We start from the raw sequence: 21,719 nt of genomic DNA on the forward strand, positions 1-21,719 counted from the left end.
AGAACATGAAACCACTTGGCCACAGTACCTTAAATACCTCCTCTTCAGGAAATAACATATTTTAACTTTATAACCTGAAATAACTCCCAAACACTTGGGTGTGAAAAACATGCCATGCATGATTGATTCTTAGTTCAATATTACGAAAAACACAATCCATTCTGATGTGAAGCACTTGATGCGACGCAGGACATGAAACACCCTGGCTCAAGCCTATGAAAATTCTCTGGATTTTGGGTTAGAGATTAGCTTGTTCTATTTGTTAAATTTTCTCATGGAGGTGTCTAAGCCATGATAGTGGAGCTGTTTCCTATTCCAGAAATAAAAATATTAGATGTCTTAAATAAGGGCAACTCCCCTTATTATTTCTGTATTTCAAGTTGGATCTGCTTTAACATCTCAAAAGTTCTGCAGAGAGAAGGGAAATAAATGTTACTTTGATATCCTTTCAGATAACACTTTTGAAGGACCCAGATATTGAAGACTTTGGGTTCAGTGTGTCAGATGGCCTTCTTGAAAAGGGAGTCTACGTCAACATGATCCGGCCAGATGGGCCAGCTGACCGAAGTGGCCTCCATCCCTATGACCGAGTTCTTCAGGTAATTTGAAGCTGTGATACTGTATGTTTATATTGATATGATGCAGTGGTTGCGGGCACCTTTAGTGCACCAAATATGTGACCAGAGTTTCATTTGGACACTAGCAGCAGGAAAAAGAATGGAAAATCCGAACAAAAATAGCAGTCCTCAAAGCCTCCTAGTAAGAAAAAAGTAGTCTTGAGTCAGAAGGATGCTAGATTATGAGATCATGAAGAAATCCCAGTTTTCCTGTTTCCTGATCACCTAGTTGCAGTTCCTCAAATGTAGTTGTTCAGGAGTTTATTGCATAAACGCAAAAGAAGTTTCTTCTGGAACCAATTATAAACCAAATCCTCACAGGGGTATACCAATGACAATTTTGCTCTTACACATTTTTTGGGGAGGAAGAAAAACCTTTGGTATATTATGTGGATTCTTTCCGTGGACCCATACTCTGAAAGACATATTATAAAACGTCCATTACAAAAAAATCTAGTTCTCGTGTTTTGTTGCAGAGAAATCTGTAACTTCCAGTACCACTTAAAGAACTGAATCCTTCATCTCTGGGCCTTTGTCTGGAATGCCCCCACCTCTGTGAGCTTCTTCCCAAGGTAGTCCCAATCTGGGGAAAGTGTGGACGCAACATTTTTAAATGCTCTTAGCACATTTATCCCTTTCCTGCCTGAGCTCGTCATAACGGTCATAATGCTCGCACGGGGGCTAATTCCCCTGCTGTGCTGAACGTTCTGAAGAAACGGGTGTGGCCGTGACGAGCTCAGCTCATCATGAGCACACGGCCACCGTGGCTCATGACGAGCTGAACTTGTCATGAGCACCGGGGCGCTGTGTTCGCCCCCCAGCACAGCGGGAAATTAGCCCCGCAGGCAAGGGGTTAAAGGGGCCCCCTGGTGAAATATGTCACAATACAGCTTAATCCGCCAACAAACCTCATCAAACAAAGTAACACTCCAGAAAGTCTATTGTTGGTAATTGTTAGAAATACAAGGTTGACAAGAATGTTCTTCCTCTCTACTGGATAGTCGATTTAATGATGCCAACCCGGGCAAAGTCTTTGGTATTAAATCTCTGTTTATTTTTTCCTATTTTTCCCCAGGTGAACCACGTCCGCACTAGAGACTTCGATTGCTGCTTGGCTGTTCCACTGATTTCAGAGGCTGGAGACAAACTGGACCTAGTCATAAGTCGCAACCCTTTGGCACATGTCACAAATCCTCAGCTCGATGAGGAGTTACCAGTGAAACATTCCATGTGCATTGAGACCAAAACAAGCACCAAGACATTATGAGAAGAAAGGAAGGGGTGCTGGGATTCCTCACATGAACCTTTTCTGTCCATACTGTGCGAAGCCTAAACCAGAGTATTAGAAAATTGACTTCTTTTTCTATTTTATTTTGCACTACTATTTGTGCCATGTGACAGTTAATCCAATGGGACCTATGGAACATTGCCACCTCCTTGGTTTTCCATCGTTTGATATGCATTGACGGAAGGCAGTCTAGAAGGGGTTACTGTGTCCTTAAGTGAATACGTTTCAGCACCTCATGTCTACTATGCCCTTCTTCAGGGGTCTGCCATACCACTGGCTCATCAATTTTCCTGCAACAAACTCGTCAAACTTAACCAATTTGAATTGGAAGGATGGATGGATAGATTTGTGATGTTTTTCACCTTCCTGTCCCATCATGCCAAGCGAGACCATGCTTTGTCAACAACCCTTCCATATGGTGCTATCGTTTTCTAGTTTTACTGCTGTGAAATTGTCCTGTTATTTTCTGTGGAAAAGCCTCCTCCAGCTTCATCACTATACAACACTTTCCTTCTCCACTACAAAGCATAATCTAAGCACTGGTGTTTCACTCCTAATAACAATCCAGATTTAAGGGCATAATCCATAATTTGTAAAAGCTACATATTTGTTTGTTGTTCGGCAACTATATTTAATATTTAGTGCCAGAATGCACAGTTTTATTTTACATCCCACAGCCATTTTACTTTTGTTTTTCCCCTCAACACAATCTACTTCCTTTGATCAAATATTTTCTTACACTTTAAAACACACTTGTTCCACTATTTCACATTGAGTTTATATGCATGACTAACTTTTCATGGTTCTCATTTATTTTTTCACTCCAAGCACTTTTTTAGGGTACTAGTTAGATATTTGATTCCACACCTAAGAATCCCTATTGCTTGCTTTCCAAGCATCAAAGAAGGCTGGCACATAAAAGCTCACCAAGACCAGTGTTATCCCCATTGTAAAGCAGTTCAGTATTCAGAATTTAGGAAGAGGCGTTTGGTCATTGCCTTGCAGTCAAACAGGAAAACGTAGACCCCTGTGTTTTATTGTGTGCCCTTGTGTGTGTTGTGCCAGTGAAAATACAAGTTTGTGAGTTTATGGACATGCCCAACCCTGGCATCCCTCTCTAGGTCCATTATGTGGCCTCTTCGTAATGGTGGCTCATACTTACTCTTACATTGCTTGCGTTATGTTGCCCATCGGATATGGATGGGGTAGGATTGTTTCACTCGCACCCTATGTCCGCTGTCTCTTTGCAAGCCTCCAGAGATTGCAAGTCAACATGTGTGCCAAAAAGGGGGGTTTGTGTAACATCTTGTGATGGCCTTTTTTAGCACTTTAAGTTTGAAACAATTTTAATGAATCATATCCCAGTTTTCTTGGGAAAGTCAGATGAAGCACATTGTTGGAAGGAAGCATAGTATCTTAAGGAGACTTTGCTTTTTTTACTCTGCTAGTTACTCGGTTCAAGTTACAACCCAATAGCCACAATTCACTTTCCCAAGCCTATAGCAAACGTCTGTGTCTGCAAGTTCACACTTTCAGACCGAATTCTCTGTGAAGCACTTCTGAATGCCAGATCAATGGATGACATGGGTCTTCTAAAAGATGTGTGACCCCCAGAGCACAATATGAACTGAATGAACAAGAAGCATTGGACATTCAACCAATCTCGTACTCTGATTGGCTGAATGACTTTGCTGCTGATTGGCCATACACTATGCTCTCAGGTGACCTACAATGGAAATCCTTGCAACTCTTGTTTTCAGCCATTCCAATTCTTTTTTTTAAAAGATAGGCCTATGGTGCATCGTCCAGTATAAACCCTACTGTTGCAGTAGGATTTTTACATATTTTTGGAAACTCCTCTGCCTTTGTTGTAATTTATTCTACCATGTGCCATAAGCAGACCGTGCAGAAGGAGTATTTTATTTTAATATGCAATATGTGGAAAAGGTCTGAAGCTGTTGGTGGCTTCATGATGGTTTTTAATGAAGAGGTTTACTAAAGGCTTTAAATGGTCCTTGTATCCCTTCCTATGCATTTTGAATGATATTATGCAGTTACTGCATTATTAAATGTGTATTTTTATCCGCAAACTATTAGTGTATCCCATGTAAAGTATTTTTATATGCAGATTTTCTTATGTATCTATGAAAGCACAATATTTAAAGGTACTGGATTTCAATAAATATTTTAGTCCTGTTTTGGACATATTTGTAAATATATTTCTGTATTTAAAATGGGTTTGGAATGACTTAGATTTTTATTATTAAAATATTCAAATACAACTATTTGTGTTAATCTTTTTCCGACTATGGGGCTTTCATTGGATATAAAAGGTATGGTTGTATGCTTTTCCCAAAAGTTAATGTGTATATCCATCAAATCAATTTTAGTGATTTACATCTCATTGAATATATCCAGTCATAAATAATTATTTAAAAACCTATAAAACAAGATAGGCTTCATTTTGATATACTGATAATACATTGGTAAAATTGATTTAAAAATGTGTACAAATTGTGGCACACACATTCATCAGGCAGTGCAGTGACATTGCTAGGGCAATCAGATAATTGGTTTTAAGTGCACTATATTTGAGACCTAAATATTTCAAAAACTGTTTCTGCGCTTCCAGTACTGGCTTGCAGGGAGAAACTAACAGTACATGCTTAATATTTTGAATCCCACCCTTGCATTATTCACATATTCCAGACTGGTCTCTTGTCGGACTACTACTTTGTAAAGTTGTTTAAAGGTAAAATGCTCAGTCTTGACATAATTATGAATTGCCTGGTACTATGATCCAATGTAAAGTTAGATTATCCTTGACTTGAATCAAATGATGTCCGGTTAGGGCTTGTAAATTTCCAATTGGGAATACTGTGCAATGTCTCCTTAGAAACTTAGGAGCTCATTAGGATGGAGGAAGGACCGCCACTGCCAGCCATGGGGTGGCGGTCCTTCTGTACGCCTACCATGAGTTTCCCCCGCAAATTAGGAGGGGGGTGGGGGGGGGGGGAATCTCACCACAACCGTGGCGGTAGCAAAGACCATCCACCACGGAACTGCCACAGGCAATCCTTAGGATTGCCTGGCAGAGCGGTCCTCACCAGTAAAATGGCGACGGTGCCTAGCAGGCACCGTCCACCAAATTACGATGATGACTGGAGACAGTCTTTCCATGGCGGCCGGGATTGTGTATGGGGTCCTGTTGCGGGCACCCCTTGTGTTTGGGGGAGGCGAGGGTGCACTGGGGGGGGGGGGTGAACCCATGGTACTCACCTAGATTTCACAGCACTACGTGGCAGGCACCGTGTGGTGCCTGCCACGTAGTGCTGTGAAATGTGCAACATGCCATATTGACATAGCGGCATGTGCTGCTATCAGCAGCACCCGCTACAATGTTAAACTTCAGAATGCGTCCCTCATGCTGGAGGTCGCATCCCGATTTGTGGTGCGGGATCGCCACATGTATGGCGGACGGTCCTGGTTTACACTAGGATGGCAGAAGGACTCCAGTCTGTCTGCCATCCTAATGAGCCCCTTAATCTGGCCATTGTATTTTGTTAGGACAACTTAATTTGTGCTGGTGTCCATAATTGGAAATTGGCGATGGAACACTGGAAATTCACAAGTGCGATCCCAAGATCAATTTTAAAAGTATGAACTTCTACTTCTTCTTGAAGGTTTTATTCTTCAGGAGGGCTCTCAAAGAGCCTTCAGGTGCATGAAGAAAGTGCTACGCCCATCTGATCACGTTAGCCAAGGATCTAGAATAGGCGCTAAGGAGGGAAAACTCTAAACGTAATGCCTGGACAGGGATTGCTTGACTCAGGGATGCTATCTTTGGAAGAAGTCTACCTTCAAATAAGTTTAGACTGTACCACCTACTTACTGGGATAAAATCAAGCGTATAAGAAAAAATAGGGGGTTATCTTTGCCCAATAAATATCTAAACAAGAAATTTTAAACATTTCCTACCTGAGGAACAAAGTCTTTTTAAAGCTCCTATATGCGCTGATGTCTTGAGCCCTAAATTAGTAAGATGCTTTCTAAGGTCTGGGAGAAAAGCCTTCCTAAGTATGCATATGTTGTTTCAACCTCCAAGGGCCTACCACCCAACTTCCAATCAAAGGGTCAGTACCGTCTATTCTCTCTGAAAGGTACCACCTTGCTTTAGGTAATATTTATTTTAATGAAATGTACCTTTGCATACTCAAAAATCACATGCCAATTACACTGTAGGCCAATGGGAGTGAGGTCAAAAAGGACAATATCACCTGCGTACATTAAACGTGTATGATGTGAATTGCAAATTGGAGGGGACAAATATAGTTATTAAACCATACACACAGATCACTAAGGAATAATGAAAACAGAATTGGGGCTAGAATACATCCCAGCTTCATGCCGTTTTGAGTTAAAACTATAGTAGTCAATCCCTTTTTTTTCCCCATTAGGACCCTGCACCAAGTGGATTATGAAGTTCAACAAAAAGTCTTAATAAGTCGCTGGGGATCCCCACCCTATCAAAAGCAGAAGAGTAGTCGACAAACGCAGTAAACAACTTGCAATTTAGTCCCCACTTATCAATAATGGTTTGCACGGTTGCAATATCATCGGTCACAGAATGTTTTGGTCTAAAGTCTGCTTGGACAAGCGGTATCCTGCCCTCCGAGTATGTCAAGTCACTAGAATGGTCAAAAACACTTGATGCAAACATCTTCCTTGCTGCATTGAGTAATGCAATTTGGCAATAATTGCAGAGTTAGACAGGAACCTTTTTTTTATGGAAAGGGACCACTACACTTTCTGTCCAAGAGCTTGAAATGGTAACCTACCTTTAGTACGCAGATTTGTGTCCGCATACTGTTACTTCGCAAGCGTTACTATGCTTGCGATGTAACATTGCGTACCATTACTACGCATGCGTTGTTAGAACGCATGCGTTGTAATGGTATGCTATCCACATCGTTGTTTGGGAAAGGAGGCACTTCCGTTTCCAAACAATGAGGTGCAGATTAGACGATGCGGGAAGACGAAGATTGCAGGAATCACGCATGACGTAGAAGAGAGGGACCACGAGGAGAGAGAGGTAAGTGGGGCTGTGTAGTTTTTAGGGTCATGCAAGCTTGTGTTTTTTTAGTGTAGAGTGGGGGAGGATCGTAAGTGGGGCTGTGTAGTTTTTAGGGTTGTGCAGGGTTGTGTCTGAGTAGTGTAGAGTGGGGAGGGTCGTAACTGGGGCTGTGTAATTTTTAAGGTTGTGTTTGTGTAGTGTAGAGTAGGTGAGGGACATGCAGGGGGTAGTGATTTAGGGTTTAGGGTAGTGGTGTTTGTGTAGGGTAGTGTTTTAGGATTTAGGGTATAGTGTCTTAGGGTTTAGGGTAGTGTTGTGGTGTTAGTGTAGGGTAGTGTTCCAGGGTTTATGGTAGTGTTGGGGGTGTCGTGCAGGGTAGTGTTTCAGTGTAGGGACAGGACTGGGGGTAGGGGCAGGGTCGTGCTGGGGGTGTTCTTTTAGGGTTCCGGGTGGTGTCGGGGGGAGGGGGTTCATGAAATGTAGTGTTAGTGTAGGGTCAAGGCAGGGGGAAAGGGGAAGGTCGTGTAGGGGCCGGGGTAGTGTATTCGGGATTAGGGTAGTGTAGTGGGGTGTGAGTAGTGAAGGGTACTGTAGTGTGTGAGTGTTTGGGTGATTTTAGTGTAATGTTTCTAATTAGCATAAACAATTTGCTTTATAAATGCATGCACAGTTAAAATATGCGAAGTAATGGTTTATGCTAAGTAAAAACATCGCACTAAAATAGTGCGAAGTAATGGTATGCGAAGTATCGACATACATTCGCTTGAAATTAGTCCTGTTGCATAACGGTATGAGAACAGGATTGAGGAGCATTCTCCAGACTTCTGTTCGTCCTGCAAGACGTTTATGGGAATTTTATCAGGACCCATTGCTGCTGAAGAACTTGCTCTCCTTGTATATATCTCTATCTGTTCCTCCATAGGAGATGTTAAGTGTTGATTATTCTGGAGTAGGCTTGGAAAAATCCTTGCAACTCTTCAAAGCAGAGTTGATCGCATACAGGTCAGAAAAATTATTGATCCTTCCCTTTTGTGGGATTGTAGCTATTTTTCCCCTACTGCCCATAAACATTGAGATGAGCTACAGTTCTAACCAGTTCTTATCCATGGTATTTTTACTACTTTCAGAGTGAATTTTCCTGTTTTACCTTCACAGAGCTTGATTTTGTTTCCCCCTTGTGGTGAGTGGCCAATAAATTGCTGATGAATTAGCTTGTTCAACTTCCAAGAAAGGTCTACATTCTTTAACTCCAGTATAAGAATTGGCTTGGTAGTTTGGTCTGCCCTGTTCCCATGATGCACTGGGCCAGTGTCAGACTAATTTGCATATAGCCAAGTTCTGAGCTGGGATGGTGCAGTGAGCTAAAAAACGGTGATGGATCAAGCCCTGATCTTTGGACTGGGTAAGAGTGGTCTGCTTAATTCAGACACTCTGTTCATCACCACCCCCTTTTCTGAATCATTTGTGTCCACCATAAGTGTGGAAGGGTATACTCAGATGTGAGTCCCTAGCTCATTGCACCATCAGGATTCAAGCAAGCCGAGCCGAAGACGGCTGAAATGCCAGAAACCGGTCCCCAGTAGCTTGTTTCCTTCCCAGTATAAGAATTGGCTTGGTAGTTTGGTCTGCCCTGTTCCCATGATGCACTGGGCCAGGGTCAGACTAATTTGCATATAGCCGAGTTCTGAGCTGGGATGGTGCAGTGAGCTAAAAAACGGTGATGGATCAAGCCCTGATCCTTGGACTGGGTAAGAGTGGTCTGCTTAATTCAGACACTCTGTTCATCACCACCCCCTTTTCTGAATCCCGCTTTAGGTCTAGGCACTGGCGGGGTGTGTTTAAGGCATAGTAGCAGGTCGACAAGAGTAGGCACACTTTCCATCACTTGAACTGCTTTATAAATTTCACACACATTTTTACCTGAAATTCCGCCAATCAGCAGTAAAATGGAAATAGATATATAGTATTGTGGGGCAGTGATAGATGTACACATTGTTCATGAAATATAAACTATGTGTGCAGAAAAAAACACAAACTGAATTCTGATTAGGCGTCAAGTAATAGATCTGTCTCTGCTATTCTCGAAGGTCTCATTTTATGGATACTGAAAGAATGAAAGGCCTGGCCTACATTGACAGGATTTAAATCTGTGACATGCAACAGCACTTTTTGCTGATGCACAGCCTTCTGCGCTACTTTACTGGCAATGTTAAATGTTTAGAACCCCATTGATACAGTTGTTGGGGAAAAATATATTAAATAAGTATAAATACTTTGCAGATTGGCGACTCTGCACCTAGCATTTGATGAACAGGGTATTTGGTCCCATATTCTGTTCTTAACCACTTAAGAATGAGCTGCATCGATTAATGTTAGATTACAGGTAAAACTACTTAAATCCATCAGGTGTCCAGTGCATTAGTCCAGAGAGAGAAATCGGTTTTAATGAGTAAACACCGGGCTCAGTTTTTCCTGATCAGCAAGTTAATCCTAATAGGAAGGGCTTGTTGGTGCTGAGCTTATCGAAGCAACTATTACAAAAACAAACCGACAGCCACTGAGTGTTTACAATATGTTTAAGAAAATTATAAATTTAATAATCTGAAGGTATTCGAATAAAAACCGTTTAAAGAGCACAAGAAAAGGGAAAATATCACAAATGGCCATTCTTTGCAAAAAGGGTTGATGCTCGAAATGAATAGCAAATAAAAAATAATACACAATGTCACCAGTGGAAAGCAATGATAGTGCATTGCATGACAAATGCTACTTTAAGGATCAATACAAACCTATTTATGAAATTACATAAGTTTAGGTTTAAAGTATTTTATTAAGGCACAAAAAACACGGGGAAGGGAGCAGGAGGTCAAGCGAACATACAGTACAAGAAGCGGAACGTTGCAGCGATTCAGAAGGAGAGTAGGGAGGCTGGAAGCCCCAGAGGGTAACAGGGCATAAGACATAAGGCAATAAGGCATTGTGAATGACCCCCCAGTAGACCCCCACTCCCTGAGTAAGGCCGAGCCAGAATAGCATCCCGCAACACAGTAAAAGAAAAGCACACCATTCCTCCAACCCCCCGACCCCAGAAAGGAAGAAGAAAGAGAAGCAAAGGAGGAAAGAAAAGAAAACAATACCCCAACATCCCCGTCCGAAAGTCAGCATTAGAAGCATATAGCCCCGCTTTCCACCCCCAGCCCCCGGCCCCTGAACCCGCACTTTCACTCCGCTGGAGCCGCCGGCGGGGTCAGCCTAAGGAGGCGCAAGTACCGTGGACACGTGAGCTCGCGAAATTCCGTGGACAATAGTGCCAAAAAGGGGTGCCAGAGCTCCTCAAACTGGTCAACATTCCCAGCCACCGTTAGCGACATCTTCTCCATGCCTAGTACCTGCCAGAGCCTGTGTAGCCATCCAGTGATAGAGGGGGCAGTGGGGGTACGCCAGAGTACAAGTATGTTCTGAACCGCGGAGCCTAGCGCAATCGCAATCTGCCTACCCCTGCGGGATTTCAGCGGGTACATCAAGTCATTGGGGAGGCCTAGCAAGACATACGCAGGGAAGCGCGGGAGCTCGATCTCAAAATGCCTGTCCACCTCATCTAAGACCTCCTTCCAATAGGCTGACAGCACCGGGCACCCCCAAAGAATGTGCGTGAGGGTACCCTCCTGCCCGCAGCCGCGCCAGCAACCTTTGTCTCCGATTTTGCGCATCTCATAGAGCCTCTCCGGGGTGTAATACCAATAGGTGGACACTTTAGTGAAGGTCTCCGTCAGCCCAGTGTGGTACGCAGAGTGCCTCGCCCGATACGCAATCCTGTCCCACTCCTTGTGGCTCAAGGTCCTGCCCAATTCCCTGTGCCAGCGCTCCTTCCCTGGGTTATGGTAATGAAACGGCGGGGGTTGGAGAAACTTGTACAAGTCGGTGATAAGCTTGGCATCCGAGGTCCGGGTTACCAGCCATCGCTCATAGGGCGTAATCGAACGGGCAGCGACGTCGCGCACTGGGGGTTGTAGAGCCCAGTGGCGGACTTGCATATAACGCAGTCTGTCTCCCTCCGTCAGGCCAAACTCCTGTCGAAGCTGCTGGAAAGGGAGCACGCCCTCCGGCCCGTAAATCTGGAAAAGCGCCCTGCAACCCGCGCTCACCCAGTGGGAAAAGGCTCCCGGTTCCAGACCCGGAGTGAAATCTGGATTGCCAGCAATGGGAGTGAACGGCGATGGAAAAGTAGTGAGCTCACGAAGCTCACACACCGCGTCCCACACTCTCAGCGGAACCCGGGTGATAAGAGAGGCGTAGAGATTAGGCGGGCGGTGAGTGCGCCGTAGGAACGGTACCTCCTGGAGGGTACGGCCCGCGACTGCCTGGTCTTGGAAGAGCCAGTGTTTGTCCGATTCCCACCGGCTCCACTCCACCAAGTACCGAAGCTGCGCCGCCTGAAAGTACTTCCGGAGGTCCGGAACCCCGAGACCCCCCGCCTCCGGGGCAAGCATGGAAAGGACCCGCTTCATCCGAGGCTTGCGGCCCTGCCACACAAAGCGGGAGATGTCTGCCTGCGTCTGCCTTATCCAACCCACAGGGGGCTGGAGAGGTAGAGCGCGAAAAAGATAAAGGATCTGGGGCAGTATCGTCATCTTCACCGCCGCGATACGGCCCAGCCACGAGAGCAGGCCTTTATTCCATCGGCCGAGTTCCTCCTTGATCTTTTTGCCCAGAGAGGAGTAGTTAGCTGCGACCATTGCAGGCAGGGAGGGAGCAAGCAAAATTCCCAGGTAAGGCACCGTGGAGGAGGACCATTGCAGAGGAAAGAGACGCTGGAGGTCCCGCCTGGTGTCGACAGAGAGCGACACGTCCAGGGCAGCCGACTTAGTCATATTAATTTTAAAGCCCGCCACGCGGGCAAAGGAGTTCAGTTCCTGGACGCAGGCAGGGAGCGACCGCTTGGGGTCATCCAGGGTCAGCAAGACGTCGTCCGCATACAAGCTGACAGTATGCGTGTATCGCCCCATCTTCACCCCAATAGCGTCCGGGTTGTCGCGAATTCTCTGGGCAAACGGCTCCATATAAAGGGCAAATAGGAGCGGTGAAAGGGGGCAACCCTGTCTCGTGCCGCGCTCAATAGCAAAGCTACCGGAGCTGTGTCCATTGACACGCACTGACGCTGACGGTCTCCTATAACAATTAAAGACCATAGTGCGGAACTTCTTGCCGATCCCCAGTTTCCCAAGAACCAGCTCGAGGTATGGCCAATGAACCCTATCAAAGGCCTTCTCCGCGTCGACTGATAGTAGCATCCGCTCCCCCGGGACGCGTGAGGCCTTCTCTAGCACGTGCGTCACCCTCTTGGTGTTGTCGACCGTCTGCCTACCGGGTACAAAACCGGCCTGGTCCGCGTCCACCAAACCTGGTAGGTGTAGACCCAGTCTGGCCGCTAAGATCCCCGTATAAAGCTTGAGGTCCACATTCAGGAGTGAGATGGGCCGGTACGAGCCGCACAGGGCCCGGTCCTTCCCCGGTTTCGGGATAACCGACACAGTCGCCGAGAGAAGGTCCGGTGGGATGGCTCCCGGTTCGGAGAAGGAATTGAACAAGCGAGCCAGGAGAGGCGCGACAGTGGGACAGAAGGTCTTGTAAAACAAAGCCGTATAGCCATCCGGGCCCGGGGCCTTACCATGCTTTAGCCGTGCAATCGCGGAGATGACTTCCTCCACGTGAATGTCCCTCTCCAGGTGATCCGCCTGGGCGGGATCCAGGGCCGGGAGGGTCACGGATTCCAAATAGGCCTCAGCCTCTCCCGGTGGGGAAGGCTCTGCAGCATACAGCGCCTCGTAAAAGGAACGAAAGGAATCCGCCACCTCCGCGTCACCGGAAACCGGGATCCCATCCACTCCCACTAGCTCCTTTACCACATTGCATTGCTGCGCAGCCCTGAGCCTATGGGCCAGGAGCTTACCGCACCTGTCTCCGCCGGTGTAAAAGGCATGCTTCAGGCGCAGCGCCGCATACTCCGCCCGGTCCAGATCCAACGCAGAGAGGAGTTTCCGTGCCGCCTTCAGCTGCCTCCAAACACGAGGAGCCCCCGTTCGGCGGTGAACCTGTTCAAGTTCCCTGACCTGCGCCGTTAATTCTTCCCTCTTGCGTTGGCGCTCCCTGTTCTCCGCCGAGGAAATGGAGATAAACTCCCCTCTGATGACCGTTTTCAGAGCCGCCCACTGCGTTGCCAGGGACGTGTCAGAGTTGTTATTGTGGGTCAGGTATTCTTGGATGACCTCCTCCACTCGCTTCACCACTGGTTTCTTATGGAGAAGCGTGTCCCGAAGCCGCCACATCCCTCTAGAGGGGGGGGCCGCCGGCCAAGCAAAAACTCCGGAAACCGGCGCGTGGTCGGACAGGGACAAGACCCCGATGTCTGCCGCCGTGGCGGCCGAGCAAAGCGGTCCGCTCACCAAGAGGTAGTCCAACCGCGAATAAGTGCGGTGCGCGTGAGAGAAATATGAGTAGTCCCTATCGGCGGGATGCATGGTGCGCCAGAGGTCATGCAGATCCATCTCTGCAATCTGGTCCTGTACCGCCTTAGAAAGCTCCCCTGTCTGCGGAAAGCGCTGGGCAGACCTATCCAAGGTGGAGTCGAAGACCATATTCAGGTCTCCCCCCAAGATGATATGGCGATCGGGCGAGGCAGTAACGTCCACCAGCACAGATTCCAGGAAGCGATCCTGGTGGTCATTTGGGCTGTATACGGAACCGATCGTAAAGGCAACACCTCCCAGACGCATGCGATACACTAGAAGTCTCCCCTTCTGCTCGGCATGTTTATACAACACCTCCCCCCTAAAGGAGCTGGCTAGAAGAATGGCTACCCCTGCAGTCTTAGTCACAGCCGAGGAAAAGAGTTGCGTGGGGAACTTGGCGGAGCGCAACCTATGGCAATCCTTAGAGAGTAAATGGGTTTCCTGCAGGAGGCAGATATCCGCCTGCGACCCCTCCAGCAGGGAAAGGATCGCCCTACGCTTCACGGGGTTATTCAGGCCCTTAACGTTAAGGGTCACTACTTTCAGGGGCGGCATCGCTCCCAGGGACACAACGCGCTATGCAGCAAGCGAGGGATCAGTGGAAGGGGCGCGCGAGGCAGGGGCGCAGGGAAGGCCAGAGACGGCGTCGCATATGTTCGGACAGTATCGGACGGGACCCCCCCAGCACTAAACCAACACTGAAACCCCCCCAAAACCAACCCATGGCAACCAGCCAAAACAAGAAACAAGAAAAAACACCCCATTGTCTCAGTCTAGCCCAAGTGGGCGAGTCTGCAGAAAACAGTCAAGTGGACGTCCAGCCACACACTTCCCACCCCTCCCCCCCAACCCCCAGCCCATCATCGTTGAAGCTAAGAGTCTCTCCCCCCGGAGTAAAGTTAGGCCGTTAGGGCCACGCCATTAGGTTCAGGCAAGTTCCTGGCCGCAGTCCTCAGGGCCTCCGCCATATCTGCCCTGATGGTGGGGGAGTCAGGGCGACTCGCTGTCGCCGACGATTGGCGCCTCCTCGATCTCCGTCGGCCCCGCCGCTCGGGGCGCCTCCATGCGGGTGTAGTCCCATCCTCCTCCGTAGCTGTGAGTCCCAGTACCCCACAGACGTCTTGTAAAGAGCGCAGCTGATGTAGCACCCCATTCCATCGAAAGATGAGACGGAAGGGGTGACCCCAGGAGTAGGCCGTCTCATGCTCTCGCAGAAAGTCTGTAGCGATGCGGAAGGACCTGCGCTTCTGCAGAGTGATGGCGGACAGGTCTTGATAGAGCGCCACGGGTCTTTCTCGGAAGGACAGCGGCTGCTTCCTGCGGGCCTCCGTCATGATGCGCTCTTTTAGGGGGAAATCCGGCAGGAATGCCAGGATATCAGGCGGGGGTGCCGATGACTGGCGTTGGCGGCCCACCCTGTGTGCTCTGTCGATGTGGATCGGAAAATCCGCTCCTTCCTCCAAGATGTCGCGGAACAGGTCCTGCAGATAGGCCACTAGGTCCGCACCCTCATCCGCGGATGGTACACCTCGCACCCGGATGTTATTCCGCCTGGACCTGTTCTCTAGGTCCTCCGAGTGGGCTTGGAGCTCGACACACTGCTCCCGCAGGCGGAGGACGTCCTGCTGGAGATGGACTATCTCTTCGTCGCGCCGTTGGGCCGCCGTTTCCACAGTCTCGACCCGCTCGCCCAGGCCTTCGACTTCCCTACGCACTTCACGGACCTCTCCGGCCACTTCGGTCTTAAGAGTCTGAAATTCCTCCTTGAGGGAGCTGAATAAGTCCTCCATGAAGGACCTCGTGACTGGTGGTTCGCCCCCGGTGGCGTCCGTTGAGGCCCGGGAGGACCCCGGGGACGGCTGCGTCCTGTCGCGCAGTTGTTGGGTCCTGCCGAGCATTTCCGGCAAAGTGCGATCTCCCCGTGCCGCGCCTCGTCTCCCAGTCATCTCGGCCCCCGGTGAGGCCCAGGGCCAGTCGCTATAGATGAGCCCCGCCGCCCGTGGGCACCAGATGTGAAGTCCTCGCCAAGGACAAGGGTAGTGCGTCACAGGCGACAAAATGGCGGTCCGGGTCTGAGCGAGACGACCCTCGGGCCAGCAGGGCGGTCAGCAATGTCCAAATCGGAGGCTTCCAGCCCTGTGTTCCCAGGGAGGACAGCAGATGTGTAGGCACCAGAATGAACCGGGGCACCCGTATGATAAGGGCGCGGGCGAGGGTCACCAGTATCAGTTCCACAAAGACAAGATGGCGGGAGGGCGGAACCCAAGAGGGCAGCCTAGGCCGGAAAGTCTGTGGGCGACCCCCAAACAGCAATGGGTCGGGAAAGAGCGAAACCAATGTCTCCCTTTACCGCCAGCTTATATGCCCGACTCGGGCGCTGCTCGAACTCCGCCGTCCGACTCTTCCAGGCGCGGAGTCCGCAAGGCGTCACGCCTCGACACCCAGGGTAGGGGGTTAGATCGCCGTCGCAGGGCTGGGGTTTGTCGTCCAGCGATGGTACTTGCCACCAGGGCGCCGGCAAGGAAGCCTCCACACTCCGCGGAATCCGTTTAGTCCGCTCCCTCGGGATCCCTAGCGTCCAGCTTTTCAGCACTCGGCCCAGCCGAGGCGCGCGGACAGCGCCGCAGTATGCTCCGCCTCCAGGCTCTTCTCCTCGGGAAGATCCAGGCTCTACTCCTCGGAGCGATCGCTGAGCAAACTTTTCGGGGACTTCCCCCGGGGCTACAGAAGCCAAAGTGGGATCAAAATGTGCCCCCAGAACTCCGGCACAGTTCTCTCGCCCGCAGTGCAGCCGCGGGGGGAGAGAAGCGCAGGAATCGGGGCTCGGGCTGAGCTGGGCCGGAGGAGCTACGGGAGGAAGCGTCCGCTCACCCCGCCATCTTGGCCACGCCCCACATAAGTTTATAAAGAGCACAATTACCACAGGGCGTCAAGGCAATAAAGAAAGGAGTGCTCCAAAGGGAAAAGACAAGGTAAAACTCCTATCCCTAGGAAAATTGCGGGTCCTAACGTAAAGAATGAAAATCCAGGTATAAAATGCTTTCTGAAAACTATTGTGTTCCTATAGATCACTGATGGCTTGCCCCCCCCGCCTTGTCTTTCCTAAATTTGGGCACCGCTACAAGATTTGAGCTAGCCGACAGCAGATGTCTAGTGGGGTCTATCTCTGGAACATCTTAGTCCATTCTCTGGGACCCATATTTTGCCCCACCCATGAACAATGCATAGACCCTTAAAGGTGATGGATGTATCTGTACACCAGTACTCAATGCAATTTGGAGATCCCGGCTGCGACTGATTGGTGTTTAGGAATTTCAAGTATCAGTCTTGAGGCCACATTTTGTACTTACTGTAGCTTAGCAGTTGCTGATTTATTGATCCCCAAATAAAGTGCATTGCAATAGTCCAGCCAGATGAAATCAAGGCAAGAACGACCTGCTTGCGAGCTTCCAGAGCCGAAAAGGGGAGCACCTTCCTCAAGGTCCTGATAATGAACAAGTGGATAGCGTACAATTGACCTGAAGGTCAAACAATAACTTGGTATCCACTAATAGTACGAGATGTTTGGCGGAGTCTGCCGGGGTGGGCAATATGCCTAGTAGATCTGGCCACCAGGAATTATTGCAGATGGAGGGATGTTTGCCAAACATCAATACCTCTGTCTTGTCCCCATTCAGTCAAAGATAGTTGCTACCCATCCAAGCCTCTACTGCCTGCATGCGTTTCTTGTAGTTGGCAGCCATGGCCTTCATATCCCTAGTGATGGACACAATATTTTGCATGTTATCAGCATAGGCTAGAGCCTGCAGTCCAAAGGACTGTATCAACTTAGCCAGTGGGGATTTATACTGGGGTGGTAGGTTAATTCATCATGTGCCTCTGCATTATGTGGCCACTACAACATGGCACAATACTCTTTAATAGCCACCCATTCTTTATGTAAGTTACCTTTGCCCCATTTTTTATTTGAATTTAATTGGTCAGGTGATGTTGTGAGGCAATATAGTTGAGTATGCTAATAAACCTAAGGTTCTGCACTGAAAACTAGTGGAAGACAAACATCTGTGGTGATAATTATTGAAAACGTGCCAAAGAAGGTTATTTGAAGGGTCAACCACCCAAAGCCGGCCATAGAATATAAACATTTGTGGAAGATTCTACCTAATTCAAACCAACATTCTGCCCAATCTGATTTGCGCTGGAACAAGTGCGCCGGGAGATGGAAATCTGCTTTATAAATTCTTGAAACTGTGAATTCAAGTGTCGTGCTGTCCCGACCCCTCATAGCCTGACTCCTGTATGCTAATGTCAGCAGAATTTTAGCTTGGGCCACCTGCAAGATTGGATTAAAGGAGGTTCCCTCATTTTCCCATGGAGAAGTCCCAGGCCAGCTCTGAGTGCTTTCCTCTTGATTTCTTCCATTTGGGCTACAAATCCCCTATTGGAGCTGAAAAGAAGTCCCAGGTATTTAGGTGAACAACTGTGTGAATTAAGAATATAAAACTCTCTGCTAAGACACAAGAGTTAACGGGTCTTGACTTGCCTAGTCTCTGACAAGCATAGACAAAGCCAAACGGTCTGGTGTTGGCCGCCAGCCTATTGGTTTAGTAAGTTCTTGTTTTGGTTTTGTCATGTTTTGGAAAACTTTATTCCTGGAAAATTTGTAGGGCTCTCCACAATCTTAAAAAATGACTGAAACAAAAATACCTTTTGGGTCTCAAAAAGCACATTTTGCTGTAATAGTATCTGGCACTGAAGAGAACTACTTTGTGTGTCGATGTGTCACTAGTCAAACCACAGAATGTCCACACTCACAAAGAAGTAAGCCAATGGCTGAAGTGGGCTGAACCATTGTCCTATACAGTAGTGGGCAGAAGAAAAATATGAATGACACTGCAAAAGACCAATGGATGCCGAGGGCTGTTTGAACTTGAAACCCCCTGTAAGTATATTATACATAGAATTTAGTTAAATCAAATATTTGTGGCTAACCCATACCTAAACCTAAAACCGTCTTTCACCATCGCCCTTCATGCGCCATTGCATTCACTATTCTCAAGTGCATTGCAATAACAGAGTTTTTTGCTGCTTCTTGGTGCCCATGAGCACAGTTCTTCTGCTTGATGTCTTTCGTCAATACAGGTAGTTTCGTCTTTACTGCTGCAAAGCCCTGCTCATCATCCTTGATCGATCAGCTGCCTTCATCACTGTAGATCACAATATCGTCCTCTATTACAGCCATAAAGTGCCCCACTCCTCAGACCAAGCAAGGGAGTGCTTCTCTTCTGGCACTTTGAGTGTGGAGTAAGGCTTGCTGAACAACTCTTGACGCGTGAGAACGCTGAGCTCCATCATTTCGCCCATATCATTCAAAATGTAGCCAAAGCCTTTCATGACCTTCCTCTGCTTTCACCACTTGCACTTTCCCTCCTAAGCTGATGAAACACTTAGATGGATGGATGAAGATCCATTTTGTATCTTCATCCAATCCAATGTTGGCCATTGAGACCTAAATGTTCCACCACACCTAAAATGTAAGAGGCCTCCAAACCCAAGAGCTTAGGTCCACTCCACTGCCTCATGAGAAATATTTTGGGATGCCCCCACCCATAGCCAGCTTCTCTGTGGAAACTGTCCTTTTAACCTAAGCATATCGTGTGATGCCAACTTCAGTCTGGACACAAACAGGAGCCTTACAGTCCACTGAGACTCCTAAAATACCTTCTTATCTTACGCTAAATCCAACAGCACCACTGCACAGTAGTCCGCTTCCTGGTACACTCCTGCCTGTGGGAGTACACGTACAACAAAATAAGACTATAAAAAGCTCACAACACATAGAACCACTCCTATTTGCACTATAGGCACCAGTATCACAAGCAGAAAAGATTCCACTGGCTCAGTCTTCAGCCGACAGCCTTGTTGCGGAATACGAGATCTTATATGTAAATGCCAAGAAGGTTCCTCTGCCAAATACCTAGAATGGTGGTTCCCCCACCTGTGGTCCGGAGACCGCCACGAGTCCTCAAAGCCTCCTCAGGGGGCCCGCGACTACTTAGAAGACTAGATCCAAAAACACACTAATATGCTGTGTGTGTAAAAAACGCTAGTAACCCCAAAGCCCTGCGCAGAATCAGGGGTGACTGACACTAAAAGCCCAACTCAAAAATGCCTCTATATATAAGGCTATAAGCTGTATTCACTATACCTGGGTTGAGGTGGTCAATGGAATCCTGACCCTCTTTTCTCACTGATCTCTCTATGAATAATTGAGATATTTCATATTTCAGTGGCAACTGCACAAAACAGTAAACAATGACATTCTACTCCACAAGCAGAGCTGGTGTACTGTGGGTCCTGATGCAAGGAATGGAAATTAGCCCCTCCGCCTCGGCCGTTGGGTAGTTAAAGACAGGCACAATTGTGTGTAGGGAGGTCTCACGCACCCCTGGTCCAATGCCACTGCACCTGCTGTCTTTTGACAGCTGTGCCACTGCCATGCCTTCAGAACCAACAGCTGGAAACTTTGCAGTATGCACAGATCTCTATACAATGTTGTTGTCATTTGTTGGTGAAGGGTAGTTGTAACACACCCAGTGGTACTCTGAACATCACAGTGGCTTGTGAGTTGGTGGGGGCCTATGCTTTTAATTATGCTACGGTTATGAATTATTGAGTCTGGCAGAGTATGACTTGAGTGGAATCCGTGACAGCAAGTACAAATAAACCGTCAGAGGCAGGATATTCCAAACACAGCTTGTCAGTGTTCTGCAGCCCCTGGTGCAATACTTGGGACATGCTTCTGCATCAGTTGTAATAGGGTGTTTCTTCAGGGATGCCACCAGTTCCTTGGAATGCCCCAGTGGTAAGGAAATGTAATGTAGTAAAAACCATCACTGTAATAGGAAGTGCTTGTATATTAAGTGCATTTGTGTAACCTGTAACCCCTTTTTCTATGCTCCAGACGCAATCTCGGAATCTGGGGTTCTTTGACCAGAATACATATGGTCTGGTGACATTGGGTGTGTTTGAGACTGTTTGATGCTCAGTTATATTTGCCAGTTAGTTAGGGGGTAGAGTATTGGCTGATGGCTTATAGTGGATAGTACCCGGCTAGTGTGGGTTATGGATTTATCACCATGTGCTCTGGATATCTGTGATAAAGGGCATTTCCCATTTGTTGTGTGCTGGTGCGTTGTACGGTTGGTAGTGGCTCAGCTTGTGTGGTTAATATGTTTCAAGTCATCTTTGCTCATCATTGATCCGAGTCATTCTAGTGTTTCTGGTTGAGGGTGCTTTATGATACCTTCTTTAGTCTGAATGATTTGTAGGTTGGTGAGAAGCTTGAAGCAAGTGTTTTGCAAGTGATGGTGCTTGAGGTTGTGTCTAATGTGTACTATTGATGATCCATGCCTTTGTTCAGTTTACTCTTGATGTGCTGTTAAGGTGGCAAACTCTTAGCCAACTATATGGTTTGAAGCCCTGTTCTGTGCATTAACTAGCAGGTGTTGTAGGATACTATTCCTGTAGGGTGATGTGTGAGATTGGCTTGTAGTAAATATATATCCAACCATACAGTTTGCAGTTGTATTGTATTTACGCATGTTCCAGGAATCGTACCTATAGTATACATGTGTGTGTTTTTTTAAATAATTGCCACTGTAACATTAGGGTAGAAGTTTTAATCCAGTTGGTCAAGCAGCATCCCACACCAGCGTCAAGTAGGCATGTCGGTCAAGCAGCATCCCGCACCAGCGTCAAGTAGGCATGTCGGTCAAGCAGCATCCCGCACCAGCGTCAAGTAGGCATGTCGGTCAAGCAGCATCCCGCACCAGCGTCAAGTAGGCATGTCGATCAAGCAGCATCCCACACCAGCATCAAGTAGGCATGTCGGTCAAGCACCAGTGTCAAGTAGGCATATTGGTCAAGCAGCATCATGCACCAGCGTCAAGTAGGCATGTCGGTCAAGCAGCATCACGCCCCAGCGTTAAGTAGGCATATCGGTCAAGCATCATCAAGCACTAGCGTCAAGTAGGCATGTTGGTCAAGCAGCATCAAGCACCAGCATCAAGTAGGCATGTGGGTCAAACAGCATCAAGCACTAGCGTCAAGTAGGTATGTGGGTCAAACAGCATCAAGCACTAGCGTCAAGTAGGCATGTGGGTCAAACAGCATCAAGCACTAGCGTCAAGTAGGCAAGTTGGTCAAGCAGCATCAAGCACCTGCGTCAA

At 47.8% G+C, this 21,719-nt stretch overlaps 1 protein-coding gene across 3 annotated transcripts in view; it reads left to right on the top strand.

Moving 5' to 3' along the window:
• Positions 1–4,190, top strand: part of GRIP2 (glutamate receptor interacting protein 2) — a 508,408-nt gene extending 504,218 nt beyond the window's left edge. For all 3 annotated transcript variants that reach the window (XM_086939256.1, XM_086939257.1, XM_086939258.1), the window contains exons 23-24: positions 453–599; positions 1,693–4,190. In XM_086939256.1, the coding sequence (XP_086795382.1) occupies positions 453–599; positions 1,693–1,884 (339 nt within the window). In that variant the 3' untranslated portion in view covers positions 1,885–4,190. The remainder of the gene's footprint in view (positions 1–452; positions 600–1,692) is intronic.
• Positions 4,191–21,719: the final 17,529 nt, after the last annotated feature.

This window comes from Lissotriton vulgaris, chromosome 9 (genome assembly GCF_964263255.1).
Source record: "Lissotriton vulgaris chromosome 9, aLisVul1.2, whole genome shotgun sequence".
Taxonomy (NCBI): Eukaryota; Metazoa; Chordata; class Amphibia; order Caudata; family Salamandridae; genus Lissotriton; species Lissotriton vulgaris.